General features: G+C 39.2%; 1 protein-coding gene across 2 annotated transcripts in view; it reads right to left on the bottom strand.

The window, feature by feature from the left end:
• Positions 1–960: 960 nt before the first annotated feature.
• The window catches only part of GFPT1 (glutamine--fructose-6-phosphate transaminase 1), a 51769-nt gene continuing 28678 nt past the window's right edge, over positions 961–24051 (bottom strand). For both annotated transcript variants that reach the window (XM_031467183.2, XM_031467184.2), the window contains 10 exons: positions 22606–22769; positions 21620–21715; positions 17104–17201; positions 15568–15688; positions 14693–14850; positions 9903–10017; positions 9499–9626; positions 8807–8974; positions 7954–8115; positions 961–7290 (listed from right to left, as the gene is read on the bottom strand). In XM_031467183.2, coding sequence (XP_031323043.1) covers positions 7246–7290; positions 7954–8115; positions 8807–8974; positions 9499–9626; positions 9903–10017; positions 14693–14850; positions 15568–15688; positions 17104–17201; positions 21620–21715; positions 22606–22769 — 1255 coding nt within the window. In that variant the 3' untranslated portion in view covers positions 961–7245. The remainder of the gene's footprint in view (positions 7291–7953; positions 8116–8806; positions 8975–9498; positions 9627–9902; positions 10018–14692; positions 14851–15567; positions 15689–17103; positions 17202–21619; positions 21716–22605; positions 22770–24051) is intronic.

The raw sequence follows: 24051 nt of genomic DNA, 5'->3' as shown, positions 1-24051 counted from the left end.
AGGTAGAATCTAAAAAAAAAGGAAAAAAAGGACACTATTAACTCATCTACAAAACAGAAACAGACTCGCAGACATAGTAAATAATCTTATGATTACTGGGGGAAAGGGAGTGGGAAGGGATAAATTTGGGAGTTTGAGATTTGCAAACATTAGCCACTATTTATAAAAGTAGATTTTTTTAAAGTTTCTTCTATATAGCACAGGTAACTATATTCAGTATCTTGTGATAACCTTTAATGGAAAAGAACATGAAAACAAATATATGTATGTATATGCATGACTGGGACAATGTGCTGTACACCAGAAACTTACACATTGTAACTGAATGTACTTCAATTGAAAAAAAATTTTTTTAATAAATAAAAAGATGGTTACTGAACATTGCAATGAATATTTCCCTCTAGGGAGACAGAGAACCACGGTCACACACTCTTGCCACGTTTGTACAATGGACATAATGAAGCTATGAGATCTAAAGGTGATGTTTCTCATCCACCTATATCCAGATCATCTTTGAGGATGGTTAGAAATGCAGGTTCCTGGGCTGCAACTCCGCACCAAATCGTAGTCTCTGCCGCTGACCTGAGAATCTGCACTTTTTAAAAGGCCTCTCAGGCACATTAAAATTTCAGAGCTACGTCCCCAATGCCTAAAAGGAGACATGTCTCTAAGGGAGATGGTAATCTCTCTTTGTAAAACTGTACTAGGAAACAATGATGACCAGGATACCAATCAGGTCCTTCAGGAGTTAGAGTTGTGCAGATTTAAGCCCCAAATTCACATCATTTAATGGCAGAAATCTCGAACTAATTTGTTTCTTTCAAAGAAATGCTTTGAACTTTAGTAACACATGAGTCCAAGCTGATAACCAAGACCATGAGAGAGAAATTCTACAAAGATCTCCCAGAGGTCCTAGGCTTCTACACGGCAGCAGGAAAAGTAAATTAAGAATAAAAACAATCTTGGGTTTACATTTTATTCAGAGGACAAATACAAAAAAGAAAGCAAGAGATAACAATTCAAAGCGAATGTGCTTAATGTTTTAAAACATCTCTACATACAAAGTAAACAGGAAAAAAACAAAAACAAAAGCCCCCATAAATCACACCGACTAGATACATTCAAGTCTAAAGAAACTTGAATTTAATGCAATTTCACTTGCCTAGAAACTGAAAGTCTTCACTGTCTCAGATGATTTTCCATCCCAGTTAGGGGCATTATCTGAAGACAAAGCTTCCTAATGAGTCCGTCTCACCTTGAACTTGCCACAGCAACACATCTTTGCCTGGTGCCACACTAGCTTTTCCTAATGAGGACAACAGTGTCACCTGAAAGGGGCTGTTGGCAGAAACAAACTGCAGCGATCCTGATACATCCAGACCTTTGCAGCCTGGATATTGTACAATAATCTAAAATTAATGGGTATCAACCTCTGGGTCTCACAAATTAAGAATGTGTCAGTTAAGAACCAATTGGTCATCTGCCCTTTGGGTATAATGGATCTAGAATTCTCGGTGAGTATTTACTTGTATTTTACAGGCTTTGGCTATTCTGGCCATTTTCCTTCTAAGACCTCACCATATTTATCTCCATTTCAAAACATAAAAGGCTGAGCTTGATGGAGGCAAAAATTAACCCCTAATAACCCTCTGGGTGGGCAACTGCTCTGAGTTCCATGATGCACCTTATCTGCACTGCTGGATGCTTCTAAATCATATGCTATACTGCAGAAATTAAAAGTATGTGAAAACATGCCAACTGCTTTCACCCTAACAGGCATATAGTCTTTTTAACTTTATATAAACATATAGAGAGGCAGAATGATAAAAGAATGGGAAGGAAATAACTGTAATTCTATCCAGAGAGCATTTCTCCAATTGTGTACAAGCTCCATTTTTTATTTCATATTTTCAACTACACATCTATACTCCATATTCAAAAATTTCTTGCAACATGAAAAGGGAAATGCAGCTACATAACAGCATTCTCTATGAGAAAATACATATGTGAACCCTGGTGTCGGAGACAATGAATCATGTTAATATGAAGTTCACAAATACGTCTTTTCAACCTTGGAAATAATCTCTTGTATACATGCTAACCAAAAAGAAAATAATATTTACTTTGTTATATATAAACTTCCTGGGAAGGGGTCAGCTGGTTAAATGACCTATAACCTGGCTACTTCTCTGTATATTATTACAAGATGAGTTTTTATCTCCAGGATGTTTGTTAAACTAATAAAATTTCTACGTCATTTTTTAAAATGAAGGAGAACCATTTACCTTCAGATTAATGAGAGAAACGTAATAAGTACTTCTTCCCTTCATCCAAAAAAAATTAAAGAATTTATTTTTCCTTAAATTCACTTCAATGAAAAGTGGCCTCAAGTTTTAGGGAAATTATTTCTTGGCCTTTAATAAGCACTCAGTAAATGCTTACTGATAGTGAACTAAAGAGAATTAAAAGAAACCTTTTCACTAGGAGTAAAGCTGATTTTTTTTGTAAAAATTGTGACCTGTGGAAAAAATGATCCCTGCTGGTGTGGCAGCCCCCAGCTTTGCTGCAGAGCAACACGGAGCAAAAGAGAGAGAGGAGAGACTGGACTCAGTCCTGCGGATAGGCAAAACAGCACGTCTATTCATTCAGACCGCTCTGGCGTAACTCTGTCTCACACAGCAAGTGCTGTAAGCACTGGGGATAGAGATTTTAGCTTGCTGTTTATAAAAGGATCCTGTAAAAGGAGTCTTTGTTCTATAATTAACAGATTGCCAGATACTACAGAAACTTTAGATCTGGAGTATATGCTGTCTTGCTACGCACCCATCTTAAACAGCCTTCCCTTGAAACTATCAATTCACTTAAAGTTGCTGATCTCTGATACCCTGTAGATTTGCTAGAGACCACATATTGCCACAAGAAATTCTAAAAGACTCAAGAAAGTATATCTACAGAGTGTGACATCAGAAAAGGTAGAGCCTTTGATTTATCTAATGATCCTTTTTAAAATAATTGGGAAGTTGGATTGAAAACATGGTTTTTGATTATACTTATGCAATATTCTTATTTTTAAAAGCAACAGTAACGAATAAACTTTTAGCATCAGAAATGTTTACTAACAACTAAAGTAAACGTTGGCTACATTCTTAGTACAATACAATCTTTAACACAACAACAAACATGAATACACTTCAGATATATTGGCAGATTGCTTCAAAATGCAATTCTCAGCAAGTTTTTGCTCACTTATTCACAGTTCAGAATTAGAGTCACCAGACTTAGAAGACATGAAGAAGAAACGACCAACTGGCTCAGTAAACTAAACATTCATTGTAAAGAACAGAACACTGAAATAAAACCAGGACGATTGTAAAATTCCAGCTCACAAGAAATATAATTTAAACAAATACCAAAAGTTATACTTAAGAAAAAAAAAAAACTAACCACAGAACAGTTTTAAAAAGCTAACAGGATCATTTCTGTATTCATTCTGAAAACTAGTGTATAAGAAAGGTAATTTGAGAATTTCCTAAAAAAGTTCTCATTAGCCATTATTTATGGTGTATTCTGTAACATTGATATCAAGCTATTACAGACTGTTATAACAAGTTAATATGGCATCACTTCGCAGTCTTGCTAGTTGACTGTGATTTTTATTTTAACCCTGGATACTACTGGTTCAAAGCTAATATTATCAGTCCTATTGGTTATCATGTCACAGATCTGAGGATAGTTAAATTCATCAAGGTAGGGAAATACTGATATATTAACTATCTTTAAATATTGTGGGGGAAATTGATTTAATTATTAAAACTTCTAAACTTGAGGTTCTAACACTAAAAACAAAGAAAGTAATCTGAAATATGTTTTTGCAGGTAAAGCACTACCTGGCATTCAAAATCTACTAAACATGTGGATGTAAGTCTTCTTTATCTTCCTTTACTGTTCCCGTCAATTTCTTTGGCCTTCACAAATTCAATGTGAGCTAAGAACTCTTTTTAAATAAACATTTTCATGACATTGTGCTTTTTAGAAAAATCACTTAAATTGTAGCATTGAATAAATAGTTAATATTAGTCTTTCCCTTTTATTGCTATATAGTATATATTCTAATTTTTAAAAAAGAGAGAAAAGTGACCCCAAAGGACTTCTTAAAATGTTTGTTAAAGCAAATATTTCAGCTGGTTTTGCTTCTTTGAAGAGTTAATAGAAATGTGTCAAAGGAGTATTATTACCAAGGAGCTAGAAAGAAGGGTTCCTTTCTTCCCATCCTCATCATTAACTCAGACCAAGCGACCTGTATTCAAAAGGATAAGACAACATCATCTCGGAAATGACTCTCTAAGAACCTAGGAGAGAAATCTCTGTTAGCTCTCTAACCGACATCTGCACAGCGCCCTGTGTCAGTTCCCTCTCAGTGCTGGCGCGGCCGTCTTCACGCCTGCACCTCCACACTGCTGCCCCTCAGAGCCCCAGGCACATGGATGAACAGCCTGTGATTACAGCGGACTCTCCAAAATGCATTTCGCCTCTTATGAACGTGATTCGTACCAAAACTCTGACCACCACTTAAGTCAAGCAAATCCACTCACGGCACTTAACAGCTCAGCTCCATTTCCCACCCTCTCACCCGGTGTCTTCCAGTGACCCTGGTCTCCATGAGAGGTGAGTCCACCTGGGGACAAGTGGACTTTGCTTGAAACAGGATGTATTTTTCAGTTCCTAGCACAGTGACTTTTCCTTAAAGGTTGCTGACACACTTACAACAAACTAAAAAGAGTTAACATCCGTTTTCCACCTACCATTTATTCCGATGGCATAGGTGATTTAACAAGAGAGGAAAGCTGATGGACGGACGCCAAAGCAGCAATCATTTCCTGGGCCATGTGTTAGATGCTAACATGACTCCTGGCCTCAAAAGGGCTCACAGCCTGGGGCAAGGAACTCTTAGTCATACAGGAGTGAATTTAAAATTTAAGTGTACTACAAGAAAGAATTCTTTATGTAAAGGACTCTTTTGTAGAATATCTTTCTTGAGAAATCACATTTTCTTGTCTTACATTGGTTTTAACTGGGCATCCACACTTACTGGCAGTTTGCCTCAGTACAGTATCTGTTTTGAGGGCATAATTCATAAAAGCATCTAAAAATCACTACGTTAAAGGGGGTAGGGAGCAAGAAGGAGGAGCAGGGAAGAGAAACCACGTTTGTTTGGAAAATATCACTTCTTTTTTGCTACTATTGGCTTTTGAGATATGGTTTAGAACTTATCCTAGCTGGAAATGTATATGTTTGAGAGCAAGAAAAACAGAGGCACAGAAAAATATGCACACAGAGGGAGAGAAAAAACAGGGACTGAAAACGGATGACTGATTTCACATCACTTAGAAAGCTAATTCAAACTTCAGAAATGCTGCGAATCCATACAAATCACGTGCATAAAATGCTAATATAACAAACATAAGAATGACACTACACATACTAAAACTAGCAGGCCTACACAAAATAATATTAGAAACCATTAAAGTAGATAAATGTAGCTGTAGTAGCATATATGTGATGAGAAGAGTAATCGTATTTCATTTTTAAAAACAGGTTTCTAGTCTACATCTAAGAGTCCTTCTGAATTACCTCAAGATATGCCAGTTCTTTCTCCGACCCTAACACACAGGCAGAAAGAATTCTATGCTTCTCTTACAACAACAGCTATCAGAACATCTTAACCTCCTCAGGAAGTTCAAATACAGAAAATGGAAAAGACTGAGCTTACTTAAATAATTATACTACACATCTTACCATCACAATTTATAAATGAAAACTTTTGAAAGAGAAGGACTTAACCAAAACATAAATACTGTCCTATAACCCCCAAGATCTGGCCAAAAAAGTGCCATGAAGAAATTATTATTTGCAACTTTTTGGGTGTCAAACTAATATTCTGTTCTAAATATTTCAATCTAATTTGTAAGTTTCCATTTCTGACACTAGCCAGCTGAAGGCACCTCAATATTACCTTATTTATTTATATCTTTTTCATTCCTAAATATATTTCAGGGGTAGAACACAGAATATATAGAGAGAAAATACGTAGAAAGCAATACTAAATTTTATATAATCCTTCACTAATACCAGTGTAAAAAAGCACATAGCTTTTTCTAATCTTAGCTCATCACATACATTTAGAGTCAAATGATTCGTCAGAAGATTTGCAAACCTTCCAAACAACTGCAAGGAGCCTCCAAACTGGCACAAAGGTACTAGATGCAACCAGGCAGTGAAGGAAGTTAAAATTAACTGCACGGAATTCTTCTCTGGGACAGAACTGGAGAGAATTCTCAATATATCAGTACTGATACATTTTGAGGCAGCTGATAAGCAACTCTGTGGTGATTTCAAAGAAGAAGATAAAATCTGTCACTCAGCAGTAAGTTTTTAAAAAAACTACAGATACAAAGAAATTAAAACCACTTCCAGGAGATGAAAAAACAAGGAGCAGGAGATCCGACATGTTATGTGTCCCATCTTCAGATTTAAAATCATATTGTCAGTTGTTTAAAGCAGCTCAAATTTAAGGTTTGTGCTATGAAATTGTGCAAATATTTCCTGCTAAGGGCTGGAGAAAACCAATGAACTACTACACTATTTAGCTTCCTAAGATACCTTGACCTACAGGCAACAAGTTTGAGAGACTAAGATTAACTTAGATAGAAATCCCACCAAGAAAAGTTTACAGTTTTGAGTTTTACAGCTTGACTTAAAAAGAAAATACAAACACATCTCAAAATAAATCACAGCATCTTCTCTTTAAAAATTAGCAAAATCTTAATTAAATGTCCAAGTACACTGCTGCTGGCTTTAAATATTCCAATTAAATGCACTAACTCTTTCATTGGCCTGAATGAACAAAAGTATGTTAAAACATATGCCAATTATTTTAAAAGCACACAATCCTCTCAGATTGAAGTGGAGGGCTCAGAAATCCAACACTCCGCATCCTTTAGAGAAAATGAGAGCTAAATCTCTTTCTGATTCCGATACCAATGTAGATTCCATTATTCAAACTCCCCCACAAATTACTGGAAAAATATGAGGTAATTTCACAAAAATCACAATTGAATGGAATAATTATAACTGACATATAAATAAGGATTTACTAAAAAAGGCTTCGAGGGGTGATATTTTAAATCAAGGTTTTAAATACAAAAGGTGTCTTGTGTTGCGGTATCGCCCAGTTTCAGATGCCGCTTATTCTACAGTTACAGATTTGGCAAGGTTCCGGGGGAAATCAACCTGAAAAAAAAAAAAAAAAAGCAAGATTTTAAAGATTATACAGATTGGGGGTGGGGATGGGGTTGCCATAACCAAATTATTTTTGTTATAAAAACAGAAAACAACATGTTCATTAATCACCTTTATTACAAACTACAAAGAATTAGATTAGAAAATACAGTCATATAATGTGTCTATAAAAGACATGAAATCAGTTAGGAAAAAGAATTCCAAAGGAGCCATTTGAGCACACAAAGAACTCCTGTGGTCCTCTATGAGGTGGCAGCCCTCTCAGGGGACACCAGAAATGGATAAAAGCAGGATGTTCTGATTATCACGTTGGTTGTTGTCACAATGAATGGGGGACCATGAATGCTGAGAATCCTACAATGTGTGACACAGCCCCAAACGAAGAACGTCCAATAGCTACCCCACCAAGAAACACAGAGAGAAAACGGGTGGAGGTTCCCCAAGGAGGTGACCTCCAATCATGGAGGTGACATTCAAGATCCCTTCAAGTTCTATGGGTATGAAAATGGTAGGATGTAACCTACAGACTGGGCCGTGCAAATATCACAGATGACAGACACCTACCATGGATTTCTCAAATTCTACTGCTAAGAATTTAGAAGGAAACTACCAGAATGTACCAGGGGGAAAGCCAGCCCAAGAGCCCTCACTTACATCATAGCCTCGCAGCACCGCCAGGTGGAAGGCCAGTAACTGTAAGGGGATCACGCTGAGAATGCCCTGCAGGCAGTCCACCGAGTGGGGCACCTTGATTGTTCTTTTCGTGTTCTTGATGGTCTCCGTATCTTCCTTATCACAGATCACCACTGGCCGTCCCTGGGAAAGAAAACCACACACACACAAGCGCTGGTTAAGCAGAGGCAAGGCTGCAGCACATGAGCGTGCAAATCTTGCTCTGCACAATTAGCATCTGGCCTCACTGACATAGGCTCATTTAAACTCACAATCCCACATGGTTAAGTCTCACTCACAGTCGAGGGAAGAGGAGCTTTGAGGGACTCAGCGATTTGTTTAAACACACACAACTAAGAAAAACCAGGCTCGGCACATGAATCTAAAACTACCTGCCTTCGAAGCCCAAGTCTGTAACCACTACGTTGTGACTAGAGATTAGTATCTTTGGGGATTTATATACAAAGCCAAGTGATCTGAAGAAAACTCAGTTAAGCACAGTACTCGTAATATTAGTGTAAAATCTAGTTCCTCCTGAAATACACATTTAAGAATATTAAATTAAAAGAGAGCAGCATAGCCTAGTAAAAGAAGACAGGATTTGGGGACCAAGACCTCAGTTTGGGTCCTGGTTCTGTGTCTTACGAGATCTATGAGCTGGGTCCTATCGAAACTCGTGAGTATCTCCTCAGATTATTCCATGTAAACCTAAGCAAGTTTTGTAAGCCATCTGCTGGGCACTGGTCTACCACTTTAAATGTCACAAAATTCAAATAAGCTTTAGTGACCCAGCTTTTAGACCCCCAAGGTGTCCTCACAGCAGCCCCTGGCTTACCTGCCTAGCAACCACCTGCTGAAGGGCATTCTGACACTTGGCGTACGTGTGGTCTCTCATGATGATCATGATGACAGGCATCAACTTATCCACCAAAGCCAGGGGGCCGTGTTTCAGCTCACCAGCGAGGATGCCTTCAGAGTGCATGTACGTGATTTCTTTGATTTTCTAACAGGAAAGAACTAGATTAGCCTTCAGTCTGTTTTTCCCATTCTTAAGTAAATATTACACAAAACATCTGCTATCTGAAGTCCCTGTCTATTTATCCAAAAGCATTAAAGGACCACCGATGCACAAATATAGCTAACAGGTTAACAGATCATTATTTTTATAACATTAACAAGTAACTGGAAGTTTTAGAACTTCACAAGGACTTTTTGAAGATTTTAGATTACCACAAATGTATTCGTATCTTTCACTTTTTCCTACTTGCTTCATGTTTGACCCCAATTAAATCTCACACCTGAAGAATTTAAAATTTATTTTATTCGTATTTGGAAAAAAAATCAACCCGTCACTTGCTCAACCCAAGTTATCGTGCTAAAATGCACCCTTCTTGATTTTTATTTTTAGATTATGTATTCTGTTACACTTTGTCAAGGTAAAGAAATCTGAACGCAAAAATACAAAGGCACTTTCAAAAGCTCCACCCAACTGTGTCCCAGTTAACAGATTGAAATTCTAAGACTTACTAGAGCCCCTTCAAGACAAGTAGCGTAATGATAGCCACGTCCCATTATCAAGACAGACTTCTGATGATACAGCTCTGTTGCCAGTTTCTGAATTTCATCATCCATGCTCAAGACTTCCTTAATCAAATCTGTTAAGGATAATAGCAAAATCTATGAAAAAAGGACAATAAACTGGACGGATATAATAATGATAACAACAGCAATATACCGGTAGCCACTGATACAAGACCAACATTTCTAGTCTTCTGTGCTATCAGTGAGGGGTTTTCAGATGCACAGGAGGAACATGGAAAGATCTTACTGACTAAATAGGTACAGGCCACAGCCGTGAGGGTGAGAGGAGAATTTCACCCGTCTCCCACTTCCTCGGACAAGGAAAGGACAGAACGTGAGCGTCCTCGTACCAGGCAGCCGCTTCAGGCCAAGCATGATCTCTTTGCGTCTCTCCTGCATGGAGATCCTGTCGTCACACATCATGAGGGCAAACATCACGAGGGACACAAACTGGCTGGTATATGCCTGAAACACCACAAAAAGACAGACCAGTCAGCTGCAGCTGCATTTGAAGAACTTGGAGTTTTTAATTTAAAAAAAGATGAAAATAAACAAGAAATTCCCATTGGTTTTTAAAGTGTCTACTTTAAAAAGAAAAAAAAAACAGCATTAGCAACAGCCAACTGAACCATGCTTTAGGAAATCCACCACTGATCTCTTTTTCTGAGTTTGAACAAACGACTTCAACTTTACTTCCAGATACAAAATGTTAAGTTTCCTATAATGACTGCTTATGAAATCCCTAAAACCCTCTAGAGTGGGAAAAAGAGCAACAAGCTAAAGGAAGGTGAGTAGAGAGTAAATCTGTTAAGGTTTGGATGTAAGTCAAAATCTAGGGTTTGAACGCCTCTCCTTGAGGTACTTGCACTGGTCTTGTTGGGTTTTCTTTAAACTTTCTTTTTGATTTTTCACTTCTGCCTACTTGCCTGTTCTCACCCCCACCATTTTTTTTTTTTAAAGCCTGGCTAAGAAATTTTTTAAAGTTCAACTGTAGAAAAGTAAATAGAAATAAGAATAATCCTCAATCTTGTTAATTAATAGGAATAATTATATTGATAACATTTGTGAAAACTTAACTTTTTTTCTTTATATTGTTAAGAAAATTATTAGTAGGTGTAGTTTGATAGGTTGCTTTTATTCTTAATTGACATCACAAGCACTTTCCCAAGACAGCCTGTTCTCTACCTCGTCTACGAGTGTGGAATAACCTTGAGAAGTTTGTTCATCTTTTGGGCTTCATGCAGCCCATCTCTTAAAGACACATAACACTTAGAAGATAATCATGAGAATTAAATGAAACAAACATAAAGCATCTAGCATCATGTCTAACATACAGGCTCAAAACAAACTTTTTATTAACGGAAGCCTGAACTAAAAGACACTTATTTTCCCAGGCTATAGTAGTGAGAATATTTTAAGGCTTGCAGTCGCACTGCCAAGACCATTTTCATTCCCGGTAGCCTCTTATAGATGTAAGAATGCCTACTTAACCACATTCTTTGCAATACTGAGAATGATCCTTTTAACAAATTTTTACCATTAGACTGCTGGACAGTGGACTCTCACTACTACTTCACCAAACATCTTGAATCCAAAAACTTAAGTTTTTTTCATGTTTGTTAGCCATTTATGTTTTTTCTCTTTTGAAAGTTAATTTCATTATTCTTGTTTTTCCACTTGGGTATGTTTTCTTTAACGTTGGTCTTAAGAAGGTCTCTATTGCTCAAATACATTTTTCTGGTTTACGTTAAACGTTTTATAATGGTGCTCATTGACACAGAAGTTTTATTTATTTTTTTAACTTTTATACAGTACGTACTTTTAAACTTAGTCCTTCCATCCTAACATCAGGTAAGTATTTATTAAATTTCCTTAATTCTGTTGTTTTCATTGTCCCTTTTTGATTTTTTTTTCACATTTTTAGTCCACCTGAAACTAATTTTAGTGCAAGGTGTTAACTTCTGTTTTTATTTTTATAAATACACAATCTTCCCTCCATTTCGCCCCACCCTCTCTCTCTCTACTGGTTTGTGACATTTCCTGTAGTCTCAGTTCTTGGATGGAACTTATGTTGCAAGACTAAAGATTCTGTCCAACTTCTTCCTACTAAAGTTCACTTTTCAATAAACTAATTAACCACAGAATATACTACCAAGAGCCAGTATCTTGGACTCCTGGGTTACCTAAACCATTCCCAATCCAAACTGATCAGGATAATGAGCATTCCCGTTCCTCCAACCCATAACTAAAAATGTTATTCTACAGAGTATGTTTCTTTGTTTGGACCTAGAACACCTCAATGCGGGTTTTTAAGTACAAATATTAAACAGAATAACTTTAATACACACATTTTTCTATTGCATTAAGCTTAATTTACAATTTCATGTTCTTCATTTCATCAACACATATCAGGAAACCAATTATGAGAAAAATAAGCTACATCACACACTGAGAATTACTGAGGTTTGAAAGAATTTACCAGGAAAATGTTGACTCTGAACTTTTCAACTTGGTTTTTACTTTTTATTCAGCCAAAAATAAAATTATATTGGTTTATTCTTAAAAATCAACAAAAGTCAGTACTGTGGTGAAATTCTAAACACCTGCAATAACATACAGAATTGCTGAATCTGCACATTCATCCCCATTGATTCCCACAGAAATATCAAACTGCCTATGGTCTGATATTATGAGAAAGTTAGCAATACCTCTCTAACCCTGACAGTTTTCCCAGCAAAGTTGGGAATTTGTAACCAAGATCACAGAGTTCTTGTGCTAGCTTCATCGTGGAGCCAAAGATGAACTTCCTTCATCACCCGTCAACACATAAACTTCTATTTGCCATTCACAAATGGTCTATAACTAAACATCCCAAACTTTTAAATAACTCCAAGCCCAGAATTTCTAAGGCAGCTGAAGAAAACAAAATTACCTTAGAATAGAAAAAAAATTAAAGTAAGACTAAACTACCATAATACTAAAAATTTTCAGGGAGTCATTTTTTAAAGAAATTAAAGTATATACAATAAAAAGATGCTTATTTTCTTATACAAGATGTAACCACTGGGGGAAACTGAGTGAAGAGTATATGGACTTCTTTACTATCTTTGCAACTTCCCATAAATCTACAGTTATTTCAAAACAAAAAGATTTTTTTAAAGGGCATGCAAAAAAAAAAAAAAGGAACTACTTATATAAATAACAACAAAAATTTCAAAACCTCATGTTAAATAGAAGCCAGATACAAAAGCATGCATTATATAACTGTATCCTTAAGAAATTTCTAGAAAATGAAATAATGCAGCAAGAGAAAGCAAAGCAGTTGCCTGAAGCCGAGGCTGAGGGGCAGGAGTGGGGACTGACTGCAAAGGGGCACGGAGGAGCTTTTTTAGGAGATTCAGTCTTCTAAAGTTGGACTGTGTTGACAGTCACACAGCCAAATTGACTAAAACTCTACACTTCAAATTGTGAGTGCTATGGTATGAAAATTATACCTCAGTAAAGCTGCAAAAAAAAAGGGTTACTGGCAGAATCTAGGTGATGGGTATATGGTGGTTAATGTAAAATTCTTCTAACTCTGCTGTATGTTTGAAAATTATAATAAAACACTGAGGAAAATTTAAGTTTTCATGAATGAACTAATTAGAAATCAAAAAAACCATATTTCCCCTGGCAGCTCACAGTTCAAGAAAGAGTCAGTGAAAAGGTAAGTCAACAGGGGGAGGGTCTAGCTCAGTGGCAGAGTGTGTGTTTAGCATACACGAGGTCCTGGGTTCAACCCCCAGTACCTCAATTTAAACAAACAAACAAAAACAAACAAACCTAATTACCTCCCCCCACCAAAAAATAGGTAAATCAACAGCGTCCGTTCAGTGTGGTGTGATTCCATGTCCCACACATGACACACTGGGAAACCCTTGTTTCAAATGTGTTTGAATGAAGGACCTGGGATTCTAAGCCCTGATCAAAACTGTCTGTCTGGACGCTGTTCCAAGAATCTACTCGCTGCTGCTGAGAGAGGCTGGTTATTCATTCAGGCACAGAATGGAAACCCATGCACAAGTATCTTATGTGTTTTAATTACCACATGGAGAAAATTCAGGATTCAGCTTTCTCTAAATTATAGCGTTAGCAATATCAAAGTAACCAAAAAACAAAAACCTAACTCAGAGTTTTTACATGGGAATTATAACTTTTCCACAAAGAAATTCTCCATGAGGTTCTTTAAAAGGAAAAAAAAAAAATCAAATGTGGTCTTATATGTTAACATCATCGTCCACACATCTTTAATTAAACTCAAAGCCTTCAACATCTAAGCATCTTATTAAATAATCAGCAAGAAATATTAGATTTCAGCAGAAAAATACATAAGAAACTGAAATTTTGAAATCATAAAGAGTAATATATACTTGCAGAGAGACATCTTTTGCAGTTACACCGCTTTCTAAGCCTCCTATTTTTATTACTAGTACTACCTTATGTGTGCCCCAGATTCAAAGAGCAAACGCAGTCTCACTAGACCTTAAAAAAAAAGGTGTTATTTTTGTTTTGTTTTGTTTTTTTAAGGTGCTTTTAAATCTCCACAGATGAATGTCTAAGGAGAAACAGATACTGTCATACAATACTCACTTTTATTTTTTCAAGTCACCAAATTTGATACCAAAAGCACACTCCTCCTTACAGACTTTCAAAGGTCGCTGTGCGTCTTCTGGCACATTTATTAGGAAAGTGTAACTACGTAAACGAAACTGACAAAATCATTACAATTAAATGGGATGTTTCTACTCTGTTGTTTTTTAACTCCCGACCGTATTTAACCAAAGAAGAGGACGTTACACTTCCCACGAGTCCCACCCCATGTGGCAAGAGGAACGTAAGTGATGAATGGGGAGAGCCAGCAGAGATCGTTCCTAAGTGGACTTACATTAGGTACATTTGTCTCTTTCACACTCTTAGGATGAGGATGTGGAAGGGGACATCAAGTGTTTCATCTGTTATTGACCCTTAAGTCTTAAGATAATTGTAATAATCAGTAAACTACACGAATACTGTTAAGTGCTAACAAATGAAATATACAGATTAGTCTGTTTCATCAACACAGTGATTAAATAATCACATGAGAACTAAGTCAAGAATTTACCTTTGTGCTGGCCACGCCAATCTCGGGCCCGGCATTGATGTGAACTCCACAGTCAGTCTCTCTTGATATGGAACTGCCGACCGTGTTCGTGATCCCCACGGTTAGAGCTCCTCTCTCCTTACAGTATCGAAGACCCATCAGGGTATCTGCTGTCTCACCTGTGTAAAAAGGAAGACAAAAGTAACACACAGAGCAGTCAACACATGCTGTTTCTTAGATGCTGAAACAGAAAATTGACTACACTTTCACCAGTATCATTCAGTTTTTTTTAATTGAAGTGTAGTTGATTTACAGCAGGTGTACATCAAAGTGATTCAGTTACACATACACCTTTTCCAATTCTTCCAGATAGGTTATTACAGATACTGAGTATAGTTCCATGTGCTATACAGTAGGACCTTGTTGTTTATCTACTTTATATGTAGTAGTGTACACCTGTTAATCCCAAATTCCCAATTTATCCCTCCCTCACTTTCCCCTCATTTGTTTTAAAACATGCATTTAAAATAATAAATTTGTAAAACTTTTAATTACAGGATCCTACTTCTTTGGCTCTCCTTTCCCTCTCTGTCTTTGAAAACTCAGCTCTTCTGGGTATAAAATGTGTTAATTTTATTAACTCATTAAGAATTCCATAAAATCAAAATAAACCTGTATTTCTCAAGTCACCTGCAATACCAGTTATTCTTTTTCTCCCCCCTTAAAGGAGGTACTGGGATCGAACCCAGGACCTCATGCACGCCAAGCATGCACTCTGCCTCTGAGCTGTACCCCCCACGCCCCTAGTTTATCTTTAAATATGGGTTTTGCCAATGCATGCTATAATTGTCAGAGTGACTCTCCTTTTCCGGAAGTCCTTAAAATTAGCAGGTTACCTGACTGACTAATGAAAAAGCAAACATCATCTCGAAAAACTGGTGTGTTTCTGTCCAGGAAATCACTGGCTAGCTCCACCATGACAGGCAACTCAGTCAACTCTTCAAGAACTTGACGTGTCTGCAGAGAAAAGATGACTTGGTCATACAACCTATACTTCCAATAGTTTTTCACTGAACTACTTCAGACTCAATGTGTAGTTTTTACTTCTTCTGATTATAAAAATGATACATATGCATTGTTGGAAAATAAAAACAATACAGATTAAAGCATAAAAAAATAGCCAAAATCCCTCCACCCAGCAGATAAGCACCATTAACATTTCAGCACAAGTCTCTTTAGACAATCAATGTGTGTATTACTATAAGCAAATACACCCACACATAAAAAAATTTTTGAGAAGGGGAAAAAGCACTATTCTAAGTTAGCACCCACCAAAAAAACAAAACAAAACTCTTACATAAGTCTTCTCAAATCAGAGAATTCTAACACAGCATAATAATTTATGCCCTACAGTTCAGGCTTAGCATTAGATGAAACATTTAATCAAATTTTTTTTATTTTTGAATAGAGGGCTCATCCAGTAAGAGATCTAAGCCACCACTGAATTACCCAATCCCTTAATTTTCACTAATGTCTTTAATTCATTCTTTTTTCCCATGCTCAAAACAATCACTTTCTTACAACTCTTCCCTTCAAAACTGCACAAAATTTCCTTTTTAGGGTCATGTAATTGGGGGCGAGGTGGGTGCAGGGGAAGGAAAAGGGGGAACAAAGCCTACGGAGAAGCAAGTGCTGGGTGACCAGCTAGTTTCACTCAACCAGGCAAATGAATGGCTCCCACAACGGTAGATAATTAATACTTATGCCCCAGCAAATAAAAAAAATTACTGTCATGAACTTTGGAAATCAATCCTAAAAGTAAAAACCGAGTGTGTCCAGGTCTTCTGTACTTACAGGAGTTGACAACAACAGCCCACAACCTGTCTCTTGCAAGGAAACGAGATGTGCTTCTGAGTTATTGGAATAATGACTGTTATCTTCCTATGCTTCTATACTGACAATCAACGTATGTCTTTGATACAGAATTTCAGCTTCCAAAAAAACAATTTAAAGAACAAATGTGCCCACCAAGTAAAACCCTGTTGAGGTTCACGCAGCCATTTGTCTGGGGCAAGTGAACAACGATCCACAAATCCCCGTGACTGCTCCGTCAGAAGCAGCCATGCACTCAGGACCACCAGGCCGGGATCGCACGACAACTGCCCCGTCTTTGCCTTTCATGAAGTCAGCTGCAGTGCTCTACCTGCACATCTAAGGGTCCTTCTAAAGCAGATCATCCATTGATAAATAATTCCAAGTAGCTATTAAAATTCCTCCCCAACACCGTCTTGATTTTTGTCATCACTATATGAAAAGAAAACGTGATGTTTTAATAAAACAGTTTTACATGGTGTGTTGCTGAGGTACCACTGGTCTGCAGAGATCTTCTAATACCCAACATAACACAATTAAAATTTTAAGAAGCCACTTACTGCTACACCAGCATGATAACTTGTTCCACAAGCAATAAGAATCAAACGCCGACACCTCTGGATCTCCTTAATGTGATCCTTCAAACCGCCCAAATTCACTGAAATAAAAGTGTGTGTCTGTAACTATTTAGGAAAGAACCACATGAAGTAGGCAATCACTTTCGCGCGCGTCCACTGCCAATCTGGGTAACGACACTGCTTTTTTAAAGAATTCATTTTCCTCTTAAGAAGCATAGTTCTCTCTAGTTTTGAAAAGTAAATTAAATTAACTCACAACATAACTGTCCACCCCAAACTTGTAATTAACCTTCCTCCCCACTCCCCCCAGCATGCCCACACAACTACAGTACTTACCACACTCTACCTTGTTCGGTAGTTTTCACATTCTCTTTAGATTAAAAGTTATCTTAAAGGCAAAACTATAGGGACACAGACGGTAGACCAGCAGATGCTGCTGGCGGATGTGGGGAAAGGGCTGACTGCAAAGGGGCATGAGGAGATCCCTAGCGCGAAGGACCTGTGCTGGGTCTGGACTGCGGGTTATTCAGGATTATGACCATGTTGTGGAAGTTTGCCCAGACTCACTGAACTGTGCACTAAGAATGGTCAATTTTATTAAATCTAATTATACCTCCGTAAGTCTGCCTGGGTAAGAAAATCATTTTAGTTATGTCCATTTCCATCACGAGCCCAGAACAGCACTCCGACCACGATATAAACCACTCTCCTCTCAGTCTTACCTGTCTCAGCAAACGCCACCCGCATTCATCAACGTCCGAGTCACCCGCGACTGCTCCACGACCAGGGCGCAAGCAAGTCCCGGGAGCCCCCCGCCAGGCTGCACCTCTAACGTCACCACCCGAGCCGGCAGCCCTCCCCGGACGACAGCCACATTCTCCCGACTCTGCTCTCCTCCTCCGGGAGCCTGTTCTCCACACACAGCCAGAATAACTTTCTAGAGGGATTCTTTAAAAACACAACTCTGACCTCAAAACCCTCTAACGGGTCTGTCCGCTCTCTTTTTCTGTCTCTACAGCCACGTATGCGTTCTTCTCCGATGCCTTGTCCGCAGACCCTGCTACACAAGGCTAGTTTCCTACCTGTGAGAAACTTTCATCCAACAGTCATTCAATTATTCAACCAGCACTCTGAGCACCTGCCAAGTGACTATACTGCCCCAGACAGCGCAGCCACCAGACAGCTCAGCACACAGCCGACAGACACCCGGGGCAGCATCTTCCTGCGTCCGACCCGCCGTCCGTCCGTCCGTCTGCTCTGCCCCCACTCTTCACCTCCCCGACTCTTTCCTACCTGAACCAGTGATAATATGGAACCAAGCTCTATGACTTGCTTTTATATTTTTGAGTAATTTTTATGCTTTTCCTTTTAAATTTCAATACTGAGAGGGTATTGTGATATTTCTCTATTTTAAGAAATTAGTAAAGTGGAAAATAAAACATGAAAAGCTTCACCGGCTTCCCAAATAACTGAAATGAAGTCCAAACTCCTCACTACAGCCTTTGAGTGGCCACACGCCCTGTCTCCTGCTCCGTTGTGACCGCATCTCCCGGCACGTCCCCTCTCACCCAGGCCACTGCAGCCAGACCGGCCTGGCCCTCTGGCTGCTCCTTTTCATGTACCTCTGCCTACAGTGTTTTTCCACGGGCCTCAGCATGGGTTGAAAAGATGTGGGAAGAAAGGAAACCACAAGGGAGAGAGGGGAGTCATGCGAAGGCAAACCGGTTTGGAGATGACCAAGTATAAAGCAGTCGGACAATCAGAGGGACTTGTGTTTCAAATGATGACCAAGAATGACAGGAGGCAAGATGCTGAGATCAGCCAGTCACAAGTGTTTCCCTAACACTGGTCCCAACAAACTGCCTGCTGGCTGAGGGGCGTCTGGGACAGCTCTGGAAGGAGTCACCCATGGTCTGAACTGATGCTTTCGAGAGAAGCCTACTTCTGAGAAGCTAGGCTGGTACTGACGGCAGCAGCCGGAGTGCCTGGAGGACAGGGGCAGGCTGCAGCACTCTCGGGACAGCACTGAACACAGGAGCTAGTCTGGCTCTGAAAAGGACTAGCAGCGTGACCTTTGGCAAGACATTCATATGGACAGAGGCTGATTTCCTTATCTTAACAATGAAAAAAGGGTAACGGCTATCCTGTTTATATTACAGGACTTTTATGAGGAACACATACCATAGATAAAAGTTGTAAAATCATGACTTCTCAAAGTTTATCTCATTCCCTTCCCTTAGAAAACAAACCTTTTTCCTAATCTTATTTCCGTCCCATTTACTGCTACTCTCCCAGTTCTTCCAGCTCAACCGTCTTCAACACCCCCTCTCCCCAGCCTAGGCAGATGCAGGTCCTGTTGCAGAGTGCTCCTGTTTCTTCCCTGGTCCCCGCTTCCCTCCCCTTCCCCACTGCTTTACCCCAGACGGGACAACATCCTAACTGGCAACTGCAGCTCAGCCTTTTGCTCCTTCAACGCATACAGGAGACCGGTACCCAGGTCACCTCGGTAAAGCTATGATCACCCCTGGCTCCTAAGTCTCCTAATAGCTGTGCAATTTCTACAAAGGGAGGTACCCCTCATACCCAAAAGAACGCATCCAAAGCTCTCCTTGGTAGTTCCTCCGACCTTCTTTCCTAGACTTACTGCTCGCTAATCCTTTTGAAGTACTAGATGTGGCAGACAAACTGGACTGCGTATTATTCCACAAATAAATTTCTGATGGTTTTCCACTATCTTCCCTTAGCAAATGTGTTCCACCCAGTTGCAATGCCCCCATCTTATCTTCACCTATTCAAATCGTTCAAAGCCTTTAAACCCACACTCGCCTACTTCACGGAACCTTCTCTGGCCCCCGAAGCCCCTGCCCACAAACAGATTCATCCTCTGCTTTCTCTAAATTCAACATTAAACTTGAAACATTTCAACATTAAACTGTGTTTCTAATGCCATTTATCATAGTTTATCTTTCTTTAAACAGTTAATTATATACGCATTCCTCTTCAAAGAACCTCAAGGAGGAGACCACAGCAGAGGTAACTTTCCCACAGTCCCTGATACGTTCTCCATGGTTCTCCGCACACAGATGTTCAATTCATGATTCAGCCTTCAACAAACCTCTCCTGCTGAGAAAGAGTGTGCTGCCACTCAGAAAAGTACACAAAAACAGCACTTACTCAGAGAAATTATTCTCTATCAGCAGAACGTGGCACAAAGGAAAAGACACTTAATATTTATGAATAACACAGATTCAGGAAAAGATTTCACATCAAAAACTAATTCCTAACACTGAGAAGCTTAGCTCAAAGCCTGTTTGCTGAACTGTTTATTTAACTGGTCATGACGAAAGAGGAGTGTTCTGAAAATCTCATTCAGCAATCAACAGTTTATGGACGTCCTATGACCACAGACAGTCAATCTCAAACTCATCTCAGCAAAGTGCAAAAACTCCTGCAACACAAGGCCTAAAGAAAATTTCCAGGAGTAAGACCAGAGCTGCACTCTCACCCCTACCTTAAACACGCAGGAAGGGACAGATTATCCCATAAGACATTAGGCCAACACCTGGAAAACCTCTAGGAAGTTCACACTTGACTCATTTATAAACTGGAGAGAAAAGCTAGGCTGCAGAGATACAAGTAAGCTGCCCAGCAAGCGGACCGGGTCTCATTCCTCTGAGAATCCACGGCTCTCAGGACGGTCCCTGGTACACAGCAGGCGCCCAATAAAGGATTTGTGAACTGAAAAGAAGTTAAATGTTTTAAGTGGTACACTAAAGGACTTTTTTCCAGGAAAATTACCCTAATATTCCCATAACTGACAACTTTCAAATGTGACTTTCCAGCCATTTTTTATATTTTTCATAACCAGTTTATTAATATTCACAGACCATAAAATTCACCCTTTTAAAGCGTACAATCAGTGGTGTTTAGTACATCCAGAGTTGTGCAACCATCACCACTAACAAATTTTAGATTTTCATTAACTCCCCAAAAAACTCCATATCCATTAGCAGTCACACACTCTCCATCACCCCCATCCCCTCAGCTCCTGGCAACCATTACTTATTATTCCCTTATTTTTCACTGTGGTAAAATATACATAACATAAAATTCAGCATTTTAACTATTTTTAAGTGTACAAATCAGTGGCATTAAGCGCATTCACATGGTTGTGCAACCATCCCCACCATCCATCCCAGAACTTTTTCATCATCCCAAGCTTAAACTCTGTACCCACTAAACACCGACTCCCCATTCCCCGCCTCTCCCCAGCCCTTGGTAACCCATCATCTACTTTCTGTCTCTATAAATCTCACTAACCCAATGCACCTCGTATCAGTAGAACCATACACTGAAGGATTTTTAAAAGAGGACTGGACTCCTCTGATGGCTTGCAGTGGAGTGGTTCTAAGGCTATAAAGGACAATGAACTTGCAGGCTGTCAATGCCAACCCCCACAGGAGACTCTGAAGCAATAAAATAACTCTTATGTAATTACCAGTGTAGTCATCAAAGTTGACTCTTCCTCTCATTGTGTTCACCACTGACTCTGGCTGCTCAAAAATCTCCTTCTGCATGAATGAACTGAAGTTGCCTAAAGTAATATAAATTGTATCATTAAAACAAAAAAATAACAATCCAAAGGATAAGAAATTTGTACACAGCTGAAAGTCTTTCTCCTTTAACAGAATCTTAGTAAAAGAAATGAAACAAAAGGTCATGCGATAGAGAACAATATTCATATACGATATTTTACCGTATGTGAAGAAAACTGAGCAAGGAAGGAGGAAAAACACTTTTATTAACTTCATACCTCAAATATGCAGCTACAGCAAAACGGGGGAGTGGGACAGGCTTACATTTTAGATCAGATCTAGGTTCCAATCACCGTTCTATCGCTTACTAGCTAAGCGGCTCTGGGGAAATTCCTTAATCTGTAGAATAATGTAGAATAGCAGCCGTTTCATAGCATTGCAGTGTAGTAAAGACCTGACATATAGCTGTTATGCAATAAATGTGGCTTGTTTTTCACCACAATCCCATCAGAACGGGAAATAAAAACCACAATCACAGTATCAGAACAGTTAACAGCAGCAAACATCGCGTCGGGCTCACTAAGCATGTTGGGCACGGTCCGAAGGACTTAGTCCCCAGACAACCTTGAGAAGTGAGTCCCACTATCCCCACTTCACACACAAGAAAACTGAAGCACAGAGAGAAGGAGAGAGGAAAAAAGAACAGAACACAAACTATGTTTACAGAGTGTCTTAAAAATATCAAGTACTATTTAAATAATCAATTTCTTTTTAATGTTAGAAACAACTCACCATGAACAAGTTTGAAGGGGAAGTCATGTCAACCAGCAGCTATGTTTTCTGAGGTTATCCCTTCACTGATAAGGTGGAAGGTTTTGCTCACATTGTTATCAGATTCCTTCACTAAGACAGGAAGGACGCCAAGCTATAATATGACAAAAACGGTCACCTTTCATGATCTGCTGAAGTTCCATCTGGAGGGTTTGCACAGCTCGTCCAGGGTGGTCTCCTGCAGTCCGCTTAATTCGATGGATGGAGAGACGGCCGTCCACCACCGCTGCAACGTCGTCATCTTCAAGAAAGATGACGCGATTGGTGTGCTCTATGACAGCACTACCGGATGTTCAAGGAGACAGTGCAATCAGTAATCAAGGATGATGATTATAAATATAACTATCATTAGGACAAAAGCACCACATTTAAACACAAACTCCATCAACCTGCAGTATCTCTGGTAACCTTCTGGTTACCAATGCTGTTCCCTACAGGGGAATGAAGGAGAGGGGTGGTCACTGTGGACAGTGCAGAAAAGGTGCTGTGCGTGGCAACCAAAACCAACTTATATCAGATCAGATCAGAAAGTGTGGCTATTTCCTCCTCCTTCCACCTATCACTAAGTCCCCCAATTTTAACTCCTAAATGTTTCCCAGAGCTTCGATGTCCACCACCACAAAGCAGCTCAAGCTACCGTCAGCTCCTGGCTGGATGACTGCAGAACCTCCTACCTTCCAGCCACACTCCCTCCAACCTCCCCATTTCTGCCCAAATGGACATCTAAGCAAGACTTCTCCCTCACCCAACAAACCGCTCAACAGCAAGATGCCTTCACCAGGACCCCAACCTCTTTCTCTGGCCTCACCTCCTACCAAACTTCCTCTCTCTTTTCCAGCCACACTCACATCCATCCCAAACTCCCAAGGGGCGATCCATTTGCAGAGAATGAATGTTCTTTCCTCCACCTCTTCACCCGGTTAACTCCTAATATCTCCTTAACCCTCAGTTCAAGCATCGTTCCCTCAAAGAAATGTACTCACAGGAGGGTTAAGTCACTCTGTAGCTCCTGTCATGGCTGGAATTCTGTACTTGGTGCCCACTGATTAAAATTTGTCTCCCCCGTTAAGGAAGAGCTCCTTAAGGACAAGCAGTATTTTTATTCTTACTCACCATTATCTCCTAAGCCCAGCATGGCTTTGCTGGAGTGTTCAATGTGAATGTATGAATGAATGAAAAAAGGCTGACATGCTTCTGCAACTTCCAGTTTATTAAAGCCATAACTGTCAATTCTGTAACAAACCTACTTAATGACACACTTCACTGACTACACACCTTACACACCTGTAAATTTTAGAAAACAGTGAAGCCTGTTTTCCTACTGAGATAACACATCCACTGCGGTCCTAAATTGCATGGTTATTCATTTTTAGATCCTCTTATTTTCAGGCACAATGAATGACTCAAATAACTGTCGGCGATTTGAGTGATTCCATTCTATCCTCATTACTACTCATATTTCATTTATAAATGCCACTAAGCATCCCACTGCCTTTTTTCTCAAAATATCTGAGTCTAGTACTATTTCCTACAGAGTGATTTCACTGCCAATTACTTCTGAATT

Source organism: Camelus dromedarius, chromosome 15 (genome assembly GCF_036321535.1).
Source record: "Camelus dromedarius isolate mCamDro1 chromosome 15, mCamDro1.pat, whole genome shotgun sequence".
Lineage (NCBI taxonomy): Eukaryota > Metazoa > Chordata > Mammalia > Artiodactyla > Camelidae > Camelus > Camelus dromedarius.
The sequence above is the reverse complement of the archived record's forward strand: the minus strand, read 5'-3'. Positions and strand labels throughout refer to the sequence as shown.